This window comes from Sebastes fasciatus, chromosome 16 (assembly GCF_043250625.1).
Source record: "Sebastes fasciatus isolate fSebFas1 chromosome 16, fSebFas1.pri, whole genome shotgun sequence".
NCBI classification, from domain to species: Eukaryota; Metazoa; Chordata; class Actinopteri; order Perciformes; family Sebastidae; genus Sebastes; species Sebastes fasciatus.
In genome coordinates this window covers 19,142,412-19,160,947 of record NC_133810.1, presented here as the reverse complement: position 1 = coordinate 19,160,947, position 18,536 = coordinate 19,142,412, and the positions used below count along the sequence as shown (strand labels likewise).

Sequence of the window (18,536 nt, the reverse complement as noted above, 5' to 3'; positions counted from 1 at the left end):
ATATACAGGCTATGATCGTAACCCCTGAATCATGATAGGTATCATATTGCCAGATTCTTGCGGCAAGGCAAGGCAAGGCAAGGCAAGGCAAGGCAAGGCAAGGCAAGGCAAGGCAAGGCAAGGCAAGGCAAGGCGCAAAAGAACAAAAAATAAAAGCTAGGATAGAAGCTAAAATAGCATAAAACACAGAAGAGTAAAAGCTCTAGTGCAGTATCAGATCATTATCTGGTTTAATAAAAGGCAGCCGCAAACAGGAAAGTTTTAAGCTTTGTTTTAAAAGAACTCAGAGTTGTAGCGGTCCTGCAGTTTTCTGGGAGCTTGTTCCAAATATTTGGTGCATAAAAACTGAACGCTGCTTCTGCATGTTTAGTTCTGACTCTGGGGACACTAAGCAGACCTGATCCAGATGACCTGAGAGGTCTGGATGGTTCATAACACAGCAGAAGATCAGAAATATATTTTGGCCCTAAACCATTTAGTGCTTTGTAAACCAGCAGCAGTATTTTGAAATCAATTCTCTGAGAAACAGGCAGCCAGTGTAGAGACCTCAGAACTGGACTGATGTGATCCACTTTCTTGGTCTTAGTAAGGACTCTAGCAGCAGCGTTCTGAATCAGCTGCAGCTGTCTGATCGATTTTTTAGGAAGACCAGTAAAGACACCGTTACAGTAGTCAAGTCGGCTGAAGATAAATGCATGGACTAGTTTTTCCAAATCCTGCTGAGACATCAGTCCTCTAATTCTTCTGATATTCTTCAGGTGATAGAAGGCTGTCTTTGTAATTGTCTTAATATGGCTGTTAAAGCTCAGGTCAGAGTCCATGACTACAACAAGGTTTCTGGCTTGGTCCGAGCTTTTTAACATTACAGATTGTAGCTGAGCACTAACCTTTAATCTTTCTTTTTTGGCTCCAAAAACTACGACCTCAGTTTTGTCTTTGTTCAGCTGAAGAAAATTCTGGCACATCCAATTATTGACTTGTTCAATGCACTCACTCAGTGCTTGTATTGGACTGTAGTCTCCTGGTGATAGTTATGTAAATGTGTGTGTCGTCTGCATAGTTATGGTAATTTATTTTGTTCTCAAAAATCTGACCCAGTGGGAGCATGTAGATGTTAAACAAAAGAGGCCCCAAGATGGAGCCTTGGGGAACTCCGCATGTGATTTTGTTCAGCTCAGATTTGCAATTACCTATAGACACAAAGAAGTCCCTGTCCTTAAGGTATGATTTAAACCAGCTGAGTGCTATGCCAGAAATACCCACCCAGTTTTCCAGTCGGTCTAGTAATATATTATGGTCAACCGTGTCGAATGCGGCACTGAGATCCAGTAAAACTAAAACCGTAGTTCTACAACTGTCTGTGTTCAATCGGATGTCATTGAAGACCTTAACAAGAGCAGTCTCAGTGCTGTGGTTTCGTCGAAAACCTGACTGGAAGACATCAAAAGAGTTGTTTAGTGCCAGAAAGCTATTTAATTGTTGAAAAACTGTTTTTTCAATTATTTTGGACAAGAATGGAAGATTTGATATTGGTCTGTAATTATTTACTATTGATGAGTCCAGATTGTTCTTTTTGAGGAGTGGTTTGATGACGGCAGTTTTCAGGGCCTGTGGGAAGACTCCTGAAACAAGAGATGCATTAACAATCTGTAAAAGCTCTGAGACCATACAATCTGATACTTTTTTGAAAAGGCCTGTGGGCAGAATGTCAAGGCAGCATGAGGAGGATTTTAGATGTTGTATGATTTCCTCCAGGTATGTCTGATTTATTGGATCAAATTGTGTCATGTTATTTGCGCCAGGTTTAAGTGGACGCAGGGGAAACAAACATCCTGTACCTGCTATGGAGGAAGTGACTGCTTGTCTGATTTTGAGAATTTTTTCTGTGAAAAAGGAAGCAAATTCATTGCAGGCCCTGGTGGATAAAAGTTCAGAGGCTACTGACACAGGAGGGTTTGTTAGCCTGTCGACAGTAGCAAACAGGGCACGTGCACTGTTATTGTTTTTGGTGATGATGTCAGAGAAGAAGGACCTCAAAGACCTGACGTTTAACAGGAATAGCTTTAATGTGCTAGAAGCATTATTATAATTTTTTGGGACATGGTTTAGCTGGCAAGGAATCAATGCTAAATTTGATCAATTTGCACAATCAGTAAAAATCTTCCTGTTTGCAGATTCACCATTCTTTTTCTACTACTTATTAGAACTGAGATAGAAGAAGCTCTCATCACACAGGGCCCCAGCTTATCCTGGAAACAGTCACGTGTATCATTAGCCTTGAAGCCTGGACCCAGCACATATCAATCTGTGCTTGCAACATTTTGTAAAGGAACATCCTTATCAGGCTGCGGAGACAGGCTGATTCCATCGTGGAGGGGATGGAGGTGGTGGGTGTCGTGTTTGTGGAGATGGTGCCAAAGTTGTTTGAGGTTGACGTCGAGGGGGGACCATGGGAGAGAAAATGGGTGTAGGGCGGGGAGTAAGTTTAGTTCCAGCATTGACCAGCTCCTTCATGTGGTCAGTGAACTCCAAGAGGGGGGAGGAGGGAGAAAGGGTGATAAGCGAGGAGGAGGACGCCTCCTCTTGTCTCTGCTGTATCCCAGGGCTGGCTTGTGGTGGGGGGTGAAATGATTCTCCTTGAGGTCCCCTGGCACATTCTGTTGTGTCTTCCTCCAGTGGTGATATAGAACATGTACCAAGGCTGAGTCCTTACCCCAGTGACCCGGGGTCATCCCCTCTCTCTCCCTTTCAATACTACTCTGTCACTATCAATAAAGGCATAAAAGCTAAAAAATATAATCTTTAAAAGATGGTGTGTCCCATCTGTGTGTTGACACATCGTTATATAACAACATCCTCTTCAGGTTCAAGGAAACACAACACTGTTTAACTTATTTATCTTGTCATGTACGCGTTACTTAACAGCTTTGTGCCATGTGGCCACTGCTGCTTTAACTCATTCCTGAGAAAATCTGCATGCTTTTCCGTCCTGACACACAGTACATTAAAAAGCAATGTCAAGAATGTCATGAAAAATAATGATATGAAATGTCAACTATTTAAATTTCCCATTGGAAGATCAAGCCTTTTCTTACGAATTTTTGCACACAACCTCTGCATGCAGCTTTGTCTGAGGGCATGCCAAACTAGCCGCTAGGCAGGCATTATGCAAATGTGTTACTTGGTGACATCACCACGTTACGGAAGAAAAGGCAGTTCAGGAGCAGTGTTTCTGTGGTTGAGAGTAACCCCCCTTGGTGTGGACTTCGGGTTTTGTAACTGACCTTTTACATGCACAAAAAAGTATATAACACACTAAAAGAAAGGGAGAAAGCACAAAAGGTCCTCTTTAATCAGCAAGGTTTCTGCAAACTGTCATGCTGTGGTGTGGTTTGTGTTGGAATCGTGGAAAACTTTAGTGCAAATTCAAGCTTAACATAGCAGGTTAAGGGCTCTTTATGAAGTTTTATTGTTTAAACATTTTAAAGTCCACAAAACAGTTTCATAACGTGACGTTTTCTAAAAAATACTGAAAATGACTCAGAGTATGCATGTCGGTACCGTTTCACAGGAAGTGTAGCCTAGATAAAATCGATTCATCACAAAACAATACAGCCATATTTAAAAATGTTTTTAAAATGAGAAAACTCAAATGATTTTTATACCAGTAATGAAAACTTGTAGGTTAATCAGACTCTTTGGCCACTGGTTTTACATATTATCACCAACATGTTACGTTTCTCAGAATCAACCACACTAATCTTAAATTCAACCAGGCTTCATGAGGGCGTCATTGCAGCCAATTTGTAGGCTAGGAGTAACTTTTATCTTCATTTGTACAACCTGATGTAATTCAGAGCAGTCTAAGTGATCTGCAGCTATGTCTATGACCTATTCTTTCTGCCTCATTGTAATCTGGGATTATACAGTTTGTAATCCATGTCTTTATGGCTGTCTCAGAGGATATGAGCTTCTTTATATTTCAGTCTATCCATTTCATGTGTGCAAATAAAGGTTACACTGCATTTTATGCAGAGTGAGAATCTGTGCAACTGACAGAATAAATTCAGTCTTTCAAACCTTTCACTTCAACTCGGGGACACTGTTGGACAAAATCTTCACACTGTATGTTCATTTCTTCATCTTGAGGTCAGCTTCTATGGCACAACGGCGCCCTCTGGTGCCTCCATCCTGCAGTCAAATAGAGGAAGAGAGAAACTTTCAGACCCCTGTCTTCACTCATGTGACTGAAGCGACACCAGTGTTTCACTTAACAAACAAGTTGTGCTTCAACATGTTAAAGTCACATTATGACTTATGCCAATTAGCATATTTGTTGAGCTCTATAGGAATGAGTTTGTTTTCATATCTCTGAAAACCTGTAGTTTTTATTCTGTCTACTTCAGGAAAAAAGACAAGAAAGAAAAGGGAAGTTTTAAAGGCTGACAGGTACTTACAAACAGAGAAAGAAGGAAGGCAGGAGAGGACATGGAGACAGTGTCCTGTAAGAGGAAATGATGCATATCAGAGCTGCGACACAAAGGTGCTTTGAAAGTCTCAAGAGGAAACTAAATAATGCCCAGATAAGACATAGTGTCTATTCAGCAGAAGGAAATGTTGAAATAAGCTTCAGGAGAACTACTGTACTGAGCACATTTATACATAAATTGGTATATATTGTCATGTGGCCATTTTAAATGTTTACTATTCATTTCCTCGCTGCACTGCAATTGCACTACTTATCCACATCAGATATTTTTTTTAAAAGGAACACGCCAGCATGTTTAGCTCATCAACTGCATATAACATATACTACAGACATACAGTATATTCTTGTCAACCATTTTTCAAAGCATAACATGATGTTTTACAATCATCTCCAACCTTCCAGTCAACTACTGGTTTCAATTATAACATCAGTACGCTGTGAAACATCAACATTCAACACTTGAAACTTGCTTCAGATCAGGTTAGTAAAATATTTAGGACGAGCGTGCTGTTGCTACTTCACCAGCCAACTATGTGCTTAAGTTATTAAGGATCAAATGTGAAAAAGAACTCGGCTGACTTCTTTAATTCACCAATATATCTCGGTATTTTATAGAATGTGTAAAAACAATTAAAATAATGTTTAGTCAAAGTTACATTATTCAGGTATGGTCATGTAGCTGTAATGTTGGGGTTTTGAAAATGTAATCAGGTTCTGGTACAAATCTCCAACACCTTCATTAGCAGATCTTCACTCAGTCACATTATCATGCAAAAATAATGCAAATGAAGGTGACTAAATATTATTTGTGATTCATCAGGCCAATTATCTGCCAGTTCATGTTCACGTCGTGAAATGAATGGAAAACAATAGCTTTCTTGAAGGTAGAATATCAATGTAAAAACTTAACTGTATGCTTTGGTAAATAGTTGTAAGTAATGTTCTTTACATTTTTGTATTATTGTATTATTGTATTATTGCCTACCATTTTCCAAAGCAGAAATGTTATGTTTTAAAATATATTTATTGCTTTTCAGTCAACCATTGGTTTGAAAGTTGTTTGAGATACATGCAGTAATCACCACAGGGAACAATGTATAGTAATGTAATAGTAATAGTAATATAGTAATGCATTTAAGGATAATCCGCCCTCCGAGATTAGAGTCAGCTAAAAAATGTACTGCATTAACTGATGTCTTAAAAGTCAGAGCCATAAGATGAACACTAAACAAATTGTGACATTGGTGGATTGTTGCATTAAAAAAAAAAAAAAATGTTGGCTTCTGACAAAAAGGTTTTACTGTGATGGATTTTCCCCTTGAATGTTTCAAGTTTCTGTAAGTTGATTTTGTTAGCATACGAAACCAATGGCTACCTGAAAATACATCATTCTAAAAACTAATGCCATACTTTGGAAGATGTCAGGCAGATCTACTTTTTCTTCCACCTTTAAGTCAGCCTGTTGTCTCACCCTTGTCTCTTCTTCTGTACTCTCTGCTTTTGTCAAAATTCTAGTGAAGCACCTTGTCAGTAGAGTCCTGTTTGCGTGTGTTGTCACGGCCCCTCAGGCTTTTGGTGCTGATGCCACCCTCAGATGTTTCCATGATGAGCTGGGTGGCCAGAAACTGCTGGATCTGCTCCAGGACGTCACGCTGCATCTCCAGGGCCATGTGGTACACGTCGTGATCCAGGCTGTTGTACATGACCGCGTTCTGAAACATCAGCATGATGTCCCTCTGGAACTCGCCGGTGGTCCGCGTCGAACCGGTCTCGATGTTCTTTTTTATGGCAGCGAGGTCCATGGGCCTGTAGAAGTGAGGAGCAAAGAGGGGGTTAGAATGATGTTGAATGTCAATAATCCAATGTCATCCAGCAAAAACAAGATTGTTTTTCTTAGCAAAAACAACATGTATTGAAAACTTTGTATTTGTGTGATGTAAGATTTTCACTCTGCACGAGCAATATGACAAGTAACCACTATAAAAACTATAGATAAATACAAAATTTGACCACAGCAAACATACACAGTATCCGGTGCTTACCTCTGCACAATACTGTGGTACCCAGGTGCAATTTCATCTGTTACTGGCTGAAGGAAGACGTTTGCATACCTATAAACAGGTTCACATATATCACATCTGTTTCAGAAATGATACAACATATATCAGAGGCTGAGCATCAGTGGCTAGGGTTAAAGTCATATTCTGACCTGTGATTGGCCGCTGCACGCCACACCAGCATAATGGCTTTCTTCCAGATCTTGTGAGCCTGTAGAGCTTCCAGGTCCTCACTGCACAAAGAACTACACAACAATGGTAGGATAGGATAAACAGAAAGGTCATGAGGAAAGTATTATCAAGCAAAACCTGATCTGCAGCATGACACGGCGAGAAATTCACGTTGCTAGTCGACAGAAGTGAAAAGCAAAAGAATTAGGGCTGTCAAAGTTAACGCGATAATAACGCGTTCATGCAAATTAGTTTTAACGCCACCAATTTCTTTAACACTTTAACGCAACTTGTGACTTTCAGATTGTAGCAGGCTCAGTTTTAAAGTTATAGTGAAGATACTAGTATCATATGAAAGTAGAAAAGCTAAGGAATCCATTGATATCGTACTAGTTTGTCGCGAAGGAGGCTAAATAATGCTCCAAACTTGTGCTAAATTTTGGCGAGGAAAAACTGGCATGACCATTTTCAAAGGGGTCCCTTGACCTCTGACCTCAAGATATGTGAATAAAAAATAGGTTCTATGGGTACCCACGAGTCTCCCCTTTATAGACATTTACCATGTTATGATTTCAGCATATTTTTTTATATTTTTTCTAAATGCAGTACCAGGGTTTCTGGACAATATTTGTCATTGTTTTGTGTTGTCAATTGATTTACAATAATAAATACATACATACATTTGCATAAAGCAGCATAGTTGTCCACTCCCATGTTGATAAGAGTATTAAATACTTGACAAATCTCCCTTTAAGGTACATTTTGAACAGATAAAAAATGTGTGATTAATCACAATTAACTATGGACAACCATGCGATTAATCATGATTAAATGATTTAATCGATTGACAGCCCTAAAATCAACCTTTCCTTGCCGTTTGTGCCTGTACGTGTTTCACTCACAACTGCGATGAGGCGGGGCTGCTGGGGATGGAGTCTGCGGTCGTGTTAAGCTGCAGAGACGAGGAGGCCGTGCGGAGGCTGTACCCATCCTCGCTCTCGCTGGCCGCGGGCTCTAGCTCCATCTCGCCGTCTGGCTCTGACGAGAATCCCTCCGCCCCATCGGCCTCTTCTTCTCCGCACACTTCTGGTCCGTTGAGCTCATTGTACACTTTAGTCCCTGAGGCATCCTCTCCTCCCCCGACACTTATCCCATCCTCCGCTTTCATCTCCTGCAAAGAGGGAGAAAGATGCAGAGATTCAAACGGAGCTTACAGCGCAGGAATACTGTGGAACTACGCACTCTGCATTTCATCACGAGCATCGTGTTCGCTCTGTCCTCGTTGGGTGCTATACCTTGGGATGCCTTTCTGTCAGTGGGCTATCTTCTAATACTGAGTCTGCCAAGATAGTAAAGATGAATAATAAGAAGGAAATGGTTATGCAATTGCATTGTTGCATGCAAACTGCATGTTATGAAGCAAGTGAATACTAGTATTTATGCATGGGTGTGCATACCTCCATGGGGTCCTTCACGTCTTTGCTGTGCCCACTTCTCACGCTCACATTTTATAGTGACAACCAATGGAATTTGGCTTTTCTGGTACGCAGACCGTCCAGTCTCCCTCATCGCCTCAGGCTGTGGAGGTGCTCTGGTGTGGCAGTGCTCCAAACTCTTTGAGGAGCGTGAGGATGAGGAGGTGGGAGGAATGCCCCTCGGTCTCATGGGGAATGCTGTGAGACCGTTATCTTGACTGTTGCACAGAGAGGAGAGTGAAGCTGAAGTCCCACCCTGAACTTCTGACGCTTCTGTCTTCCCCTCCAGGCTACTGTGGAGAGACGAGGACTGTGGGACCCCCGTGGGTACAGTGGGGTGAGGCTCATGGGGCTGGAAAGGCCCAGCCTCCCAGGCACCGGACAGAGCATGGCCGTTCTCCTCACACAGTGACAGCGCAGCCTCAACTGCAGCTGCATCCAATGCCTCTGCAGTCTCATCTGCCTGTAGAAGAAGAGATATGACTCTAGATCTTAAAGCAAGACGCTAAAAGCAAAAATATTGTTTTTCATGCACTGGTAAATTTGGAGATTTTGTGCTATTTTGCTTCCATAACATATCTTCTTTCAGACTAGTGGAAAGAAAACATCCAAAATACACATTTTGGTGTTTATTTTATTACACTTTGTCTATTTGGGACTGTAGATTTCTCCTAAATTCACCAAAAGTTAGTATTAGATAATGCCTCATTTACATATTTAAATATACATTTTCAGAAAACTTGTATTACAAAAAATAATTATTTTAATGTCAGTAATCGACTGCAGTGATATCTATTAGTTAAAAAAGGGTATCCTATTCACCTGTAGTATCTTGCAAAATGTGAGGAATTTTACTATATCTTTTTTACTTTTTTATATCTCCTATATTTTATTGTATATCTCCTATATTTTATTATTCAGCACTATATCACTTTTTGCACTATTCACATTTTTAATAGTCCTGTATCTCAGTTGTTACCCTGCACTATATTAGTTTTTAACAGTCTCTTCTGCACTATATTCACTTTTTTAATAGTCCTGTATCACATTTGTTACCCTGCACTATATTCAGTTTTAACGGTTTTCTTCATCTCCTTGTATTTTTATATCTGGTATATTTTTTTGTACTTTGTACTACTAACTTTTTTACTGCCTTTTTACTAACATGTTTTGCACTATGGAACTGTGATGCTGGAAACTTGAATTTCCCTCGGGATCAATAAAGTTAGTATCTATCTATCTAAACATACCTTTAAAAGTTGTTTTCTCAAGAGTTTTCTCATACTGAGCCAGAAATCTTCAGTTCAGTAGCACTTACATACACTCAACTTTCCAGCTTCATTCCAATCGATATTCTTTTTTTCTGTGTTTACAAAGGGGTGTGTTCATATATCAATCATAGCCTGATTTATACAACTGTATTCCTAAAAACATGGCAAAAATGGATATTTTTTATGGCTTTTGACAATATTTTCTGATTTATGGAGTGATAAAAAGTGATATCCAAAATTCTCTCTGTAAGAACCTTTGACTCTAATATGTCAACAAAATGAAACAAGAATTTGAACCTGGCTTTGTCCAATATTCAGATTTATGTTTTGGAAATGTATGCAATTTAGCACATATTTAATAAGATAATGCCTCATTTGCACATTTAAACATATCACTTCAGAAAACTTAATAAAAAAATAATTGTCTTAAAATCAGTCAACTGGGGAAGTTCCTCCCCCTTAAAGAATATTTTTTTTTTCATAGTTTGTCATGTCCCGCCTTGTAAATCTCAGCAGTGATGTTGGTGAGTGATCAAAATGAAAATACCCATGTTTTAAAAGAACATTTAAAACCTCAAACAGGCATTATTTATCCCAAATAATGCTGTGAAAATATACAGCACGTTTCAAAAAAAAATATATAGTACTCTTCACCTTGTCCTCAATAATGGCGATAATGTCCCCCACCGTCTTCAGGTCCAGCTCATCCCCCATGTAGGACACAGTCACGTCCTCCTCACTGAGCTCTGACACCTTATCCTCTGCAGAAACAGGCTGGCATCCGGACGGCACCATCACATCCACCTCTGTACACAAACAACTGATTTTCAACTTTTGGGGTTTCAAAGATACAGTTTTAAACTAGCAGTAGCAGCAGTTTGTAAAATCATTTTCTATCTTGACTTCACAGCGTACTTAACTCAAGCTTAATCATTAGCTTGTATTTCAATTTTAACCACAATGAATCTGAACGCTTGTTTGCTTCTAAAAAAAGATATTTAGATACCTTTAGATATTCACAAAAGGTTGAGTATAGTAGATTTTTTTTAGTATCACAAGTATGTATTCCTCCAATGTATGAAATTGTGTATTTGAAAAATAGTATTTGTAAAATGAGACACGTAATAGATTAGACTCTTTAGCTACAAAGCAGGTGACATTAAGGAGGTTTAGCCTGTGGACTGAGCGCTGAGTGGTTTGGGTTAAGGTGGACAGACCTGTACTTGCTGACGCAGTAGAGTCAACAGGCACAGGAGTGGCAGCAGAGAGAGGAGCGCTGGAGGCCGAGTCTGCACTGACCATGAAACCTAACGGGGCAGAGAACTGGGAGGGACCCGCCTCCAGGAGACGAGACAACATCGGGGCACCTGCCATGCAAGCATTCATGCACATTAATAAACAAAGTGCAGACAAAGGAGCGGAGGCTTTGGAGCAAACAGCTTAGACAATAGTAGCACTTTTATATAAAAAAGCATACATACTTTTAGGATTCAAGGAGTAAAACTAACAAATATAAAATATGTTCCTACATGAGTTTTTCGTGTCAAAGGAGATTCTACTCTTGACTGGAATTTGTTTGTTTTCACTTTGACATTAAATTTCTCTTGCTCAGTGTCGAGAAAATCATAAACACAAATCAAACATTGTATCTGTACCTGTTGCCTGAGAGAGAGGTTGGCTAGGCGGAGCCAGCTGCAAGTCATGTGCTCCTGTCATATTACCAGTGGTCCCGTCACCCTCCCCAATCTGGGATATAAATACATACATACATGTCAAACATTTTGCATTGTACATAAAGTGCACATCAAATATGATTATTAATGTTCCAGCCTGTAATAAGAAAAACTCACACATAGTAATCCATTATGTGAAAGTGATTTTTATATGTACACTACATGTAAGGGATAATGTACAGCGAGCCGGCCATTCTTTTGAAATAAACCCTGACAGAGCGATGGGGTGGACCTTGACGCAAAGGGGTTTATTTCACAACAATGACCAACTAGCTGCACATTATCCTGCTTATTACACAGCTACTTACTTAAATCAATAATTTGACACAAAAATGGTCCGTCAGAGTCTGACATAAGAATTGCATCCACAGGAACTATCTGTTATACATAGTAGCGGTCTACGATAAAGAAATAACATAACTAACCGTAGAACGCTGTGATTGACCAATCAGAATCGACTATTCAACAGAGCTGTGTAATAAAATTGTATAAATAATACTAATTTAAAGCTGAATGTCTTTGTGATATTTCTACAATTAGACTGGAATCCCAGTGTGTTTGTTTATACATAGGGCCCTACAGGCAGCACTGCATGTCAGAGCAGAAACATTACCGGAGGAATGTGAGAAGGCAAAGATCTAGTAAAGCATAAACTTATTCTGACATGTTGGGATTTCACAAGAGCACAGCAGTTTCATAAAAATGGAAATAAAAAAACATGAAACAAGCCGGACAGTTCCAGCAGGCAACTGTCCAGCAACCATTCAAGAAGAACCCTCGGTCATGGACTGGCTGAATGACAGCTGCAATGGGAAATCATGCCATACGGGAACCACTGATGACATATGACATAAGACTTGAAAAAAAGTACATGACAGGAACCTGCAAGTAAAAGCCAGCCACCTGCAGTTTGCGAAAAGACGCCTGAGAAACTAAGAGGCAAAACATTCGGTGGGGCATTAAAAAAAAACATTGAACTCTTCAGCTATAATGCAGAGGTATTAACACAAACCAACACAATTATAGTATAAAAACAAATGCAAAATAGATTTAGTGATGTGTTAAAAGTCAAATGATGCATTTTTATTTCTTCAAGTCAACTCATTTCAAAGTTATTTTCCGACTGAATGTGCTGTTTCAGTGGTACAGTCTCTTAGACATTTAAAGATAGAAAGAACAACTCCTGTTTCCAAAAACAGGAAACTTGTTAATATTTCAGAGTGCATTTGACCACAGATAGAATAGTAATAAGTAAAAACCAGGCATATTCAGAACACTGCAGTGGTTTCAAAGAGGATGAATGACCTTGTGTAGCACAGCCTAAGACAACACCTGAACCCCATTCAAAGAGGAGTGGAATTAACTGAAGACAGTTGTTCACCCATCCAAATTTACAAATCTACTGACACTGAGGTGTCCTGAGGTGAAAACAGCTTGGGTGTTAAAAATCCAACATATTACAATGCAATAAATATGCAAAAAAGGGTTTAACGCCACAGGCAAAACAAACCACAGCTACCAAAACCACAAAACAGAATGAAAGACAAACTGATTAAATACTTCCTAAACGCACAGTAACTCTACAAATAATGAGATGAAGATGGGATGCCCTGCAGACTTGAGCATATTAATTACAGAACTTGGCACTGTTGGCATAATACAGTAAGTCCCCTCCACATACCAGTCTGGAATTTGTGGCCAAGATATTGCCTTTCTTCAGTAACTCTGACAGGAGCGGAGATGGTGGCGGCGTAGCTTTCTGGCTCAGGAGCTTCTTTTGGTTGGGGTCGTCCAGGAGTGACCCGTGGCTGATGTCATCATTATCGGGTCCAGAGGACTCCGCAATTGTCATTAATCTGGCTGATCCTGAAGCCTGGAGACAGAGAGAGGGAAATGTGATGTCATATTTCCATACCGATCGAGGAATGCTTTCATTGATCAACTCTGATTAAGTGTCTCTTCTGGCTTTTACAATAATGAGAAAATGGCAAATTACTTTAGCATATCTAAACATGTGGCACACAAGACCCAGCTCAAAAAGGAAAACTGATTGGTCTGCAGAAATCTTGAGAGAAATACACCTACTAAAAATGTTTTTATATGTCCCACAAAGAAGTATGATTATTGAAAAGTAGGGCAGACCTTAAATCCTTTTGAGCCTTCAGTGACTTACATTCTTTGTCGATGTGAGATCCAGTGTCAAGCACTCGAGTGGGTCCCCTGGTGAGAACTCCTGGCTCGGGGAGCTATAGCCTGAGGGCGAATGCATGGTAATGCCAGGAACTCGCTTTGGTGCATTCTTTGCCACCTGTCTGGCTGGAAGAGGGAGGGGGCAGCAAAGAGAGAATTCTCTTATCAGTTGCACAAAAGTTACTGTTCAACTTCCTTTTATTTCACAAGAAAAATGTGCCATGACTATCCTACTTTTGGTCCTCTATTGGTCCAAAACTTGACAATTATTGGACTGCTATGAAATATGGTACAAATATTTGTGATCCCCAGAGGATGGATCCTACCGACTTTGGTGATCCTAAGACTTTCTAGCACTACCAACAGGTCCGATTTTTCACTTCCTGACAGAATACTTACTAATACTACCAAATCCTCATCAGCCTAATGTGAGATCAGTCAGCATGCCTACATACTACATGTTAGCATGTTATACTATTATTACTATATACTATTATTACTCTATTCTGATTGGTCAACCACAGCGTTCTACGGTCTTTTATTTATTCATAGAAGACCGCTGCTATGTATAACAGACCATTGCTTTGGACGCAGTTCTGATGTCGAACTCTGGTGGACCATTTTTGTGTCAAATTATTGATTTCTTAACTAAGTAGCCGTGTAAAATGTGGGATAATGTACAGCTAGCGGGTCATTGTTGTGAAAGAAACCCAGGCAGGGCCCTGGACCGGCTCGCTGACCGGCACATTATCCCTTACTTAACATGCCAACTGTATGCATGATACATTAACATGCTGACGTTAGAATATTATCATTTTAACAAGCTAATATGCTAAATGTTGCATACTAAACTTTAGTATATTAAAATGCTAACTGTATGCGTGTTACCCTAACATGCTGATGTGAAAATATTATCAATTTAACAAGCTAATATGCTAAACGTTACATATTCAACTTTAGCATGTTAACGTGCTATCTGTGGGCATGTTAACATACTAACGTTATATTAGAATGTTATCAATTTAACAGGCTAATATGCTAAACGTTACATACTAAACTTTAGTATATTAAAATGCTAACTGTATGCGTGTAACCCTAACATGCTGATGTGAAAATATTATCAATTTAACAAGCTAATATGCTAAACGTTACATATTAAACTTTAGCATGGTAACATGTTTACTGTATGCATGTTACATTAACATGCTGACATTAGAATATTATCAATTGTACAAGTTAATATGCTAAACGTTACATACTAAAGTTTAGCATGTTAAGATGTTAACTGTATGCAGGTTACACTACCATGCTGACGTTACAATATTATCAATTTAACAAGCTTATATGCTAAAAATAACATACAAAAGTTTAGCATGTTAACATGCTTATGTTGAGGCTGACAAATTGCTGAACCTGACTAAATACACCTGAGTCTGAGAGCTAAGACTGAGTCAAAAACAATCAATATTGAGCCTGACAAATTAATCTGAGATGTCCCAAATTGACCATTGTATCAAATGTAACTATTTGACTTAAGTGGTACTAATTTATAGGAGGATAAGCTCAAAGTGAGTGTTCAGTTCCCTCCAGTAATACAGTAAAATCAGGTTACCTATACAATGTTATCAATCAATATGCCACCTCTAAAATCTGTTACACTTTAAACTGAGGTTTAATAACGGATAACGTCAGCAAACGGGCCAAGAGAACAGCTGAGGATGTTACAACTGAACAATTTTCTTCATTTTAGCTGTTTTTTTCAGAAGTAAACACACTATTTATGGAGCATCAATAAAAATGACTGAAACATAATTTTATATTGATGTTTCCCCCCAAAATACCCTATAAAAGTGAAGCAGATACCCTGATAAGCAGCATTTGTGTTTTTTCTTTTCGACTCTTCTTCCTCCTCCTCCAGTTTCTTCTTCCTGACAGACACACATAAGATCGTTTAGTTTACTAGTTAGTAGAGAGTATTTATAATGTCTAAGCTGTACAAACAGAAAAAGAGACGTGCTGTATCATTGTTTTGACAGGACGGATAGAAAGTTTGTTGCTTCTTACTGCAGAATGTCTTCCCATAATTCTTGTAGTTTGGAATCTAGACGTCCTGCTTGAATCAGTTCAGCCTCTCTCTTCAGCTTCCTGTGAAAACACCACGTCAACCAATCTCATTGATGCAGTTTATGATACAACTACTTTGTTTTCCACAGAGGCTGCGATGTGTTCATGCTGTTAAAAGCTCTGCTTGTGTACCTGTGCTTCTCCTGTGTTTCTTTGATCAACTTCTTTAGTGCATCGATCCTGTCAGCTGTCAGCCTGCGTACTATCACGTCCTCCACCGTCTCCACCACCTCTCCTCTCTCACCACGCTTCCGCCTGAAGGCAACAAATGCATTATTAGTTTAAGACGCTGTTTTCTGACGTATACTGTCAATGCATGTGTCAAACAGTATACAGCTATATAATCTATTTCAGCTAGTCACGTATTCGCTCACTTCGGGGCCTCTGTTGTTTCCAGGAGCTCAGAGTACTTGGAGGCACAGTGCTGTGAAGAGCCAAAGGAGAATCAAGAACAGCTTTGTGACAGGACAAAATAGAATGTGGCGAGCGTACTGTAGAGGTCATGAATTTGGTCATTGTGTTCTGCGGTAGAGTGAGATTTTGTCACACCTTTTGAGAGAACCAGTCAGGTGGTCTCCCGGGTTCTGCAAATGGTTTGATGGCTCGACTGACAGATACCCTGTTAAGATAAAGACATTTTGTGAGTCGATCAAAGATGAAAGACACATTAAAGACTCGAAGTCCAAAACAGGCTCCTATTTATGTCCTGGTTTATTGTAGTACTATATGTATTTTGTGAATTTGTTGGAAGACTTTTTGTTGTAAATTAATGCAAATTATATGCAAAACTAGAAGTGCACTCGGAGAGCGCAGACCTCCGCCAAGGCAGGTTTCATGTATGTCGCTATAGCCAGCATGCACTAGGCCACATCATGGATAGTATGCCAGTACATCACAGTATAACACACAGCTACAGACAACAACATGCCTACCTATGGTCATCTTATTTGCATGTCCTTGGACTGTGAAAGAAAACCACAGCAACCACCATTTCAAGCACAGAGGAGCTTCAAGGCTAACATCAGAGCCATCGGTATTTACAATATGTAATCTTAAGGGATGAATTTGTAAAAAAACGGAACCATTTATTCACTGCCATAAAGCGTGTGACCTCTGACAACTTTAACATTATTCATACACGTTCAAACTACAAATGTCTATGTTAGGGATGCACCGATAGCAATACCGGATCGGATATCAGGCCGATACCGACTCAAACAGCTGGATCGGGTATCTGTAACAATGGGGCCGATTTATTTAATTCACTTTTACGTTTATACACTATATACAATATAGACTGGAATTTTAATTCCTGTTTAAGTTTTGACCAATTTGTTGCTACATTAAAATGGGTTGTTAAGGTTTTAACAGGTTCCTGGTCATTTTTGAAGATTTTACCAAGTTGCTGGTGTACGATTTATTATTTCAATAGTAAATAACAATTCAGTGAATCTATGTATTTATTTGTTACATTTTACAAAGTTAAGATAGCAATATTTAAGTCAAGCCTGATGTTGCCTTACACATAAAAGAATGATCCCATTCACTTCCACACAGTGAGGCATACAGATTATTAATGAAACACTGGTATCGGATCGGTACCCAAAGCCCAGGTATCACTATTGGGACTGAAAAAAGTCAGACTGAATCACAGACCATTGACACACAACTAATCATTGGCACCACTTTTAGACTAAAGTGGCAGGAATAGAGAGCAGTAGAGTACAGTACCAGTTCTGGTCTCCACTCTTCATGACAGATGTGGCCAAACACAGCTTCTCCCTCACTGACCATGGCTCTGTTGGTCCAATGACAAGTAGCTTGTGTTCTGCAGATGTGGAGGAAAATGGAACAAAATATGATACATGCTTTATATAGTTAATGTTCAACTGCTGTAGTTCTCAGGCCTGGTATAGAAACTAGAATTCATCTCTTGAGCTAGGGGTTCATTTTGATGCCACCTTAGAGCTGCCCAAATAGTGATCTGGTGTTGCTGGCTCACAGATTTCGGTGTAGCAGCCGGCAGTTAGCTGATTGCTTGGACTCAGCGCATATAAAAGGCAGGTCGTTTCTACGGTTGATGGTGAGCAGGAGCCTCCATCAGTGTAAACAAAGCTGTCAAATATCTAATGACAGCCATTAATCCCTGCAGGCTGCCCTCCTGCAGGGATCAGAGACTGCCGTGCAGGAAGTTAGTGGTGATCACATCAACAGTACCAAACAGTAACACTTAGTAACGCTAACTGAAGATAGCATGCCATGACATATCTGCTATGCAACGTTTCAACTACTCACTTCCAACCCCGTTTGCCATCTTCCTGTCATCCCGACATCCCATACATGTTGGTGGATGGAAACCCAGCAATGAATATAGAACACTGGCGAGATCCGAGAACGATAGACATCAAATGATGAAGGTTAACATCAATGAATGTTGAACGTTGTGGGTGTTGAGGCTTTGGGGGGATTGTTCTCTCTAGCTAGCAGCAGCACGCTGAATCACCGTGGTACGGTAAAGTCGCTGTCTCTCTCTCTCGTGTCTGTCTCCGCTGTTGGTAACTTCAAGATGAACTAGCTAGCTCATGATGCTAGTCTCTGTGACGTTGAGGACTCGCAAAACGGGTTGAATTCGCGTTAACCTCAGCAAGAGTCTGTGCTAACAAGAAGCCAGAGGAGAAGATGTTGCTTACTGTAGTCACTAACGTTATTGATCAGTGCAACGTTAGCTAGCAGCGAAGTGCTCGTACACGCCCACCACCACCACCAGCTCAATGATGATGATGGTACAACCGTGGTGCTTTACTGAACTTAGCTAAATAGCTTTTTTACTTTTATACACCCTTTCTTGTGGCTGTAGAATAGCAACAACAATCATAATGTTAATAGTACTAATAACACATGTACAAATAATATGAGACCAACAGCCCTTTTTTCTTTCTTTTTTTTTTAACTTTAATCTAAAATGTAGGGAGGACATGCGATGCCACTTTCGTGAAAAACCTTAACAAGTAAACTTGTTTGCCAGA

At 39.8% G+C, this 18,536-nt stretch overlaps 1 protein-coding gene across 6 annotated transcripts; it reads right to left on the bottom strand.

Annotated features, from left to right (window-relative positions):
• Nucleotides 1-3,445: 3,445 nt before the first annotated feature.
• brd8a (bromodomain containing 8a) lies at nt 3,446-18,333 on the bottom strand. 6 transcript variants are annotated; one of them, XR_012590286.1, is made up of 20 exons: nt 17,806-18,327; nt 17,242-17,338; nt 16,060-16,129; nt 15,885-15,934; nt 15,643-15,765; nt 15,451-15,531; nt 15,250-15,314; nt 13,370-13,512; nt 12,878-13,069; nt 11,119-11,209; nt 10,681-10,830; nt 10,118-10,269; nt 8,175-8,655; nt 8,013-8,056; nt 7,620-7,888; nt 6,699-6,791; nt 6,532-6,600; nt 5,961-6,295; nt 4,458-4,502; nt 3,446-4,191 (listed from the first exon to the last, which is right to left on the bottom strand). XR_012590286.1 is itself a non-coding variant. In XM_074610712.1 (20 exons), exons 1-20 carry the CDS (start codon nt 17,846-17,848, stop codon nt 4,132-4,134), a joined length of 2,601 nt encoding a protein of 866 aa, XP_074466813.1. In that variant the 5' UTR covers nt 17,849-18,333; the 3' UTR covers nt 3,446-4,131. The 6 variants fall into 6 exon arrangements, 5 of the variants coding, with proteins under 5 accessions (XP_074466813.1, XP_074466817.1, XP_074466816.1 ...); XM_074610712.1 differs by having other exon boundaries at nt 6,013-6,295; nt 17,806-18,333; XM_074610716.1 differs by lacking the exon at nt 10,681-10,830 and having other exon boundaries at nt 6,013-6,295; nt 17,806-18,329.
• Between the last annotated feature and the right edge of the window lie 203 nt (nt 18,334-18,536).